The sequence below is a fragment of the Ipomoea nil genome, unplaced genomic scaffold (assembly GCF_001879475.1).
Source record: "Ipomoea nil cultivar Tokyo-kokei standard unplaced genomic scaffold, Asagao_1.1 scaffold1576, whole genome shotgun sequence".
Taxonomy (NCBI): Eukaryota; Viridiplantae; Streptophyta; class Magnoliopsida; order Solanales; family Convolvulaceae; genus Ipomoea; species Ipomoea nil.
Window position 1 is genome coordinate 3950669 of NW_017618004.1, and position 6436 is coordinate 3957104.

The following is a 6436-nucleotide window of genomic DNA, read 5'->3' on the forward strand; positions in this document are numbered from 1 at the left end:
TTTCCGAGAAAAAACCTACAGGAGTCGCCTCGACTGAGGGACTCGGCAAGAAAAGAGAGAGAAACTAGGGTTCTGACCCCAAGACGTTTCTGAGATAGAAAAAGCCTAAAGGGTCGCCTCGACTGAGGGACTCAGCAAGAAGAGAAGGAAACAAGGGCCCAGACCCTTAGACGTTTCCGAGAAAAGGCCTACAGGAGTCGCCTCGACTGAGGGACTCGGCAAGAAAAGAGAGAGAAACTAGGGTTCCGGCCCCAAGACGTTTCTGAGATAGAAAAAACCTAAAGGGTCGCCTCGACTGAGGGACTCGGCAAGAAGAAAATGAAACAAGGGCCCAAACCCTTAGACGTTTCCGAGAAAAAGCCTACAAGAGTCGCCTCGACTGAGGGACTCGGCAAGAAAAGAGAGAGAAACTAGGGTTCCGACCCCAAGACGTTTCTGAGATAGAAAAAGCCTAAAGGGTCGCCTCGACTGAGGGACTCGGCAAGAAGAGAAGGAAACAAGGGCCCAGACCCTTAGACGTTTTCGAGAAAAAGCCTACAGGAGTCGCCTCGATTGAGGGACTCGGCGAGAAAAGAGGAAAGAAACAAGTGCCAGAACCCTTAGACGTTTCTTAAAGAGAAAAAGCCAAAAGAGTCACCTCGAGCAGGGACTCGGCAAGGGAAATGAAAAAGGAAACAAGGGCATCGACCCTTAGACGTTTCTTAGAAAGAAGAAGCTACCACCGGGAGTCGCCTCGACTGAGGAACTCGGCGAATCAAGGGTCCAAACCCTTAGAAGTTTATTAAGGAAAGAAAAGTTACAGCCGAGATTCACTTCGACGGCTAAAGAAAAAAGGGGCTCGAAGCCCGAGGGTCACATCCACTAAAGCAGTTGGTCATATGGCAAACGAAGAGAAGTCATGAGGATGGAGTCGTTTGGAATCTTGAATAAAGAGTCGGCAAAAATCGAGGCGGCTAATAAAGGGAATTTTGAGGCGAGACAATATACTTTCTCATGCCCTGCTGAGTGCGAGGCATAGAAAAGTGAGGGACTAGTTGATGGTAGGGCTGAGCATCGATCAGATTCGGACGGATTGGATGTCCAATCCGTCCATCCGATCGGATTTCGGATTTCTTTTGTATCCCCCTACCCGTTTATTTTTTTTGGACAGATCCTATCGGATTGCATAGGTTCGGATTTCGGATTGAAATCGGATATAATAAATTAAAATAAAACAAATTCTAAATTCTAAAAATTCTAAAATAGATAAAAGTAATACTGAGTTTCATTACCATAGCGTAGCAACTAGCAAAACATACTACTATACAACTATAACAGTTTCAAACTAAGTTAATAATTACATATTTTCGAATTTCAATGATTATACAAAAAATCATAGACTTGAGCTGTCAGCACCGGTACTCTTCAGTTCTTCTTTCAACAATTCAGCAAAATCAACACTAATCTAGTCATCTAGATAATCTACTCTTCTTCCTGCTAGTATTCAAACTTAAAATGATATTAGTGTTTAGATTTTAGAAAACAGACAATCAGACATTTAGAGTAACAATACTAAGCAATTATTCACTACGCTAAGTGGCTCAGAGTGCATTTTTCCATATCAAGTAAGAATGTGGGCAAATTGCTCTGAATGTGTTATATTAACACATTGGCAACATACCAACTCCATTCCATTTATTCAGACAATAGTGGAAGCTTCATCATAGCCACCAAATAAAACAAATACATTCAAACTGAAAACAAAGCAAGGAAGAGTTATACCATAATTCCAGAGTGCAGAGAAATGGGCAAAATTGGGCTCAACTCATCTAATGTCAGCAACAAATCAATAACAGAAAGTTGCCAAGCCACTTAGAGGCTAAACACCACTTGCAACAACATGAGTACATAACATAATATCAAACTCAGTAAAGAAATAAACACATTGTAAACTGATATTAAAAACATTACAGTGATTGTAGGCAACATTGATGGTATAGTAGATGAAGCTCCAGTGGGCAATTCTGTAAAAGTGAAAAACATAATAAGTAAGAAAGAAAGTGAAAAGGAAATAAACTTAGTAGAATAAAAAAAAAAAAAAAAAAGTAACTAAGAAAGTGATAAGTGTTACCTTTCTCTAATCTTTCAACCTCCTCCAGGTTCTCCTCAACTTGAATTGGCTGATTAGGTGCCCTCAACCAATCTTGAGTACATATTAGTGCTTCCACTATTTTAGGAGTCAATGAACTCCTAAATGGATCAAGTACCCTTCCAGATGTACTAAAACAACTCTCAGAAGCAACTGTGGAGATAGGAACTGCAAGGACATCTCTAGCCATTTTGGAGAGAATAGGAAATCTCTCACTATGGCTCTTCCACCACTTTAACACATCAAATGGGACAGATTCATCATCCTCCACAAGACTTTCACTTAAGTATACTTGCAGCTCAGTTTGCTTACTGCTTCCACTACTTTCTAATCTCTTTTTTTTAAGTTGGCTCTTCAAAGATGACTGAGGCCTACCAACTGTACAAGTAGTAGCCTGGTTAGCCTCAGACTGGACTGCTTGAGTAGAGGATGCTGTCTGGGTAGAACTGAGAGAGTATGTAGCTGCATAGTCATCATATAAAGCAGCCATTGCAGATTGGACCTTGGTAAAACAAGCTTTGTCTTTCTCTTCTCCATACAACTGGACAAATTGATGAGGCATGTACTCCAACTTATCTCTGGGATCCAGAATATTGGCAAAAAAAATGATAGAGTACATTTTTTCTGGATCCCCCAAATATTTGTCAAACTTGTTCCTCATTTGTGTCCCCATTGCCTAAAACAGAAAAAAAAACAATTTATTAGTTAACAGAATTACAGGAAATACAAAAAACAATAAGCAAACAAATTGAAAGATAAATGAGATTACCTTTTCAGTCCCCTGCTCAGAGTTCACCATAGCTTCAAGCATGCAACTAAGATCATAGATCTCAGAGAAGAATGTGTTAGATGTGACATAAAGTGAACCAGAGATCCTCACTGTCATATCATAAAATGCTTTCAATAGCTTCACTAAGCTTTCCACAGAACACCAATCCAAGAAGGTAGGAGCACTCCCCAAGTCAGCAGAATAAGAGGGGTCATTTCTCTCATATGCATCAAACACTACTTGATATTGAATTGCAGTGTTGAGCATAATGTAGGTGCTGTTCCACCTTGTAGGGACATCAAGATGCAAAGCTGATTTAGCTTCCACACCAAACTCTCTGAACTTTGTCAGCCTAGCTGGTGAGTTCCTAACCCATCTCACTGCATCCCTCACCCTCTTAACTGACTCATCTGCAAACTTCAACCCATCTTGGACCACTAAATTGAGGATATGGGCTATGCACCTCATGTGCATGTACTGAACCTTAACAGAAGAAGAACCCCAAGATAACAGTTTACTCTTAAAAAACCCCATAGCTGTGTCATTAGAGGAGGCATTATCCACTGTTACAGTAAACACATTCTTAATTCCTCACTCTAATAAACAACTCTCTAGGGCTTTTGCAATGTACTCCCCCTTATGAGAAGAAACTGGGACAAAGGATATAATTTTTTTTTGAAGCTTCCACTGGTCATCTAAAAAATGTGCAGTAATGCACATATAGTTGATTCTCTGGACAGAAGTCCATGTATCTGTTGTTAGACTAACCCTTTGAGTTCCCACTCTAAAAAACTTCTTAAGGTTTAGCCTCTCATCAAGAAATATTTGGTAGATGTCCCTAGAAATGGTCCACCTAGAAGGGATAAGAAACCTAGGACAAGCAACCAGAATAAACCTCTTGAACCCCTGACCCTCTACAAACCTAAAAGGGAGCTCATCTATGATTATCATCTCACAAAGGGCCCTCCTAATTGCATCTTGATTAAATACCCATGTCCCCAAAACACCCACAGGAGCCTCTGTTCCACCCTCAAAAGTGGACAGAGTGTTGAATGTGAGTAGAGACTACCTTATATCCTTTGAATGGGGATTTTTAAGACAATTGCCCATATGATTTCTTAATGATGATGTGCCATGTTTTTTAGTTTCACAAAAATACTCTTTTGCACAGTAAAGGCATTTGCCTTTAAGCACTTTATGAGTTTCAGGATCTTTGATCTGTTCAAAGTGCTCCCACACTATGGATCTAGACTCTATTTCCTTCCTCTTCTTAACAGCGGAACTTTAGGAGTGGCCATAGGCTGTTGAGCACTTGTCTCAATGCCTAGGGTTTATACTCCTTGTTCATCCACTGTTGAAGATGGAAGAGGTCCAGTTCCACTTCCACTTATATTTTGATTACTCTCCATCTATAAAGATTTATGGATGAGCAAATAGGATTCAAATTTCACACAAGCACACATAAGGCCATACACTGTCACAGTGATATGTATTCCATAATCAGGATTCATGATTCGTGATTCATGAACTCCTCATTTTATGGAGTCCTGATTTTAGGACTTAATTACATATAAGTATATAACACATTAACAAATTCATTCCATAATCAGGAGTCATGATTCATGAATCATGAACTCATCATTTTATGGAAATGGCCACAAATTAGGGCTTAACACTTCCACAGTCAACCATCAACCCATCAACAATTCAAGTATTCAACAACATTCAACAGTATTACAATTTACAAATTCAGTATGCTTCCAACATGGACATCATAAATTCATAAGCACAAATTCATAATATCAATTACAAATTCAGTAGGCTTCCATAGTTCCACACTTCCACCACCACCATACATTTTGAAATAACAAATTTAAGGGTCCTTTAACCATAAACTTACAAACACATATCATAATAAGCACAAATTCATTACATATCAGAATAAGCACAAATTCATCACGTATGTGGAAACCCCTTAAAATTAGGGTTCAATTACAAATTAGGGTGCATGCAACATCATAGAACTAGAACAGAACAGACAAACTCACAAACATACAACAGGAAAATAAGAAAAAAATGACAGAGTTACATTTTACATGTTTTCTCAGAGGTTCCCTCTGAGATCTAGGGCTTCAAGGCGTCAAACTTCCACTTCAACTGCCGTCCGGCTTCTTCCTTCTTGCCGTTTTTCCAGTTTGCACAGAGCCACAGACACTTCCACAAGATTCCCGTCGAACTGTCGAAGACTCGAAGCCTCGAAGGAGTCGAAGGGGAGTTCAGAACCACAGATACTCTCAGACTCTCAGTTGAGACTCAGAGTTCAGACTTCAGAGAATCAGAGATTCACCGGAGAAGGAGATTAAGGAAGAATATTAGATGAGAAGGACTGAAGATCGGATGGGGATGGCTAGAGGAGAGTAGGAGACTAAGGAGATTTCGAGAAGAAGCTCTGGGGAGTGGCCGAGTGGAGAATGAGAGAATGGCAAACCCTAGGTCTACGCAACGTTTTATACTTAGGCCATATTTCGGATCTCGGACGGGTTCGGATGGGATATTTCCTAACCCTACCCGTCCGTCTTTAATTGCCACGTTGCTTGGGGTCGGTTCGGATATGACCCGAACCCGTCGGATTGCATCTCCATTCGGTACGAGTTGGTTCGGGTCGGGCGGGTTCTTCGGGTATTGCACAGCCCTAGTTGATGGGGTGTGAACCCCGTGGGCTCGGGTCTCAAGAAGAAAAGAGATCAAGCCCAGAAGAAAAAGAGAAGCCCAAGAAGAAAATGGAGCAAGCCCAAGAATAGATATGGGCCAAACCGAGGGGTCGGCTCGACCCGGAGGTCGACACAAGTAAGAAGTCGGCTTAAAGTAGCCGTTGGCATTTTAAGAGACCTATTAAATTACCCATTACCAACCAATTATTACCCTACTTACCCACATAGCCAACTAGCCGTTAGCCTCTTTATCAACTAACTTAATACCCATAACCCCCTAATTATCACCCATCAATACCCTACTAAATTTTCCTACGGACACTATTTGGTTGGCTAGCTATAAGAAGGAGAAGAAGAGCACAAGGAAGGGGATCCATTCATTCATCCACACGGGGGAGGACTCTCCCAAGTACTGTCCTAATTATCACCCATCAATACCCTACTAAATTTCCCAACGGACACTATTTGGTTGGCTAGCTATAAGAAGGAGAAGAAGAGCACAAGGAAGGGGATCCATTCATTCATCCACACGGGGGAGGACTCTCCCAAGTACTGTCCTACCACTTACTATTCTTTCATCCCCAAGAAGACTCCATCACTCTCCCAATGAGAATGCACTCTTCCACAACCACTCTCCACTCATCTAAGCGAGAAGACTCTACCACTCTCCCAACAAGAAGATTAAGAGGAAGACTCCCTCTCTATATACAAAGTATAGCTCTTTCCCTACACAATATTTCCAATACTACATGTACAAAATAGCTCTACAATATGTACAAAGGCACCTACAAAATACATAGTGAATTTAGGCTTGACACCGCCCAAAAA

At 41.0% G+C, this 6436-nt stretch overlaps 1 protein-coding gene across 1 annotated transcript; it reads right to left on the reverse strand.

The window, feature by feature from the left end:
* Positions 1 to 2218: 2218 nt before the first annotated feature.
* LOC109190343 (zinc finger BED domain-containing protein RICESLEEPER 2-like) lies at positions 2219 to 3431 on the reverse strand. Its single transcript, XM_019340808.1, has 3 exons — positions 2898 to 3431; positions 2421 to 2804; positions 2219 to 2296 (listed from the first exon to the last, which is right to left on the reverse strand). Exons 1-3 carry the CDS (start codon positions 3429 to 3431, stop codon positions 2219 to 2221), a joined length of 996 nt encoding a protein of 331 aa, XP_019196353.1.
* Positions 3432 to 6436: the final 3005 nt, after the last annotated feature.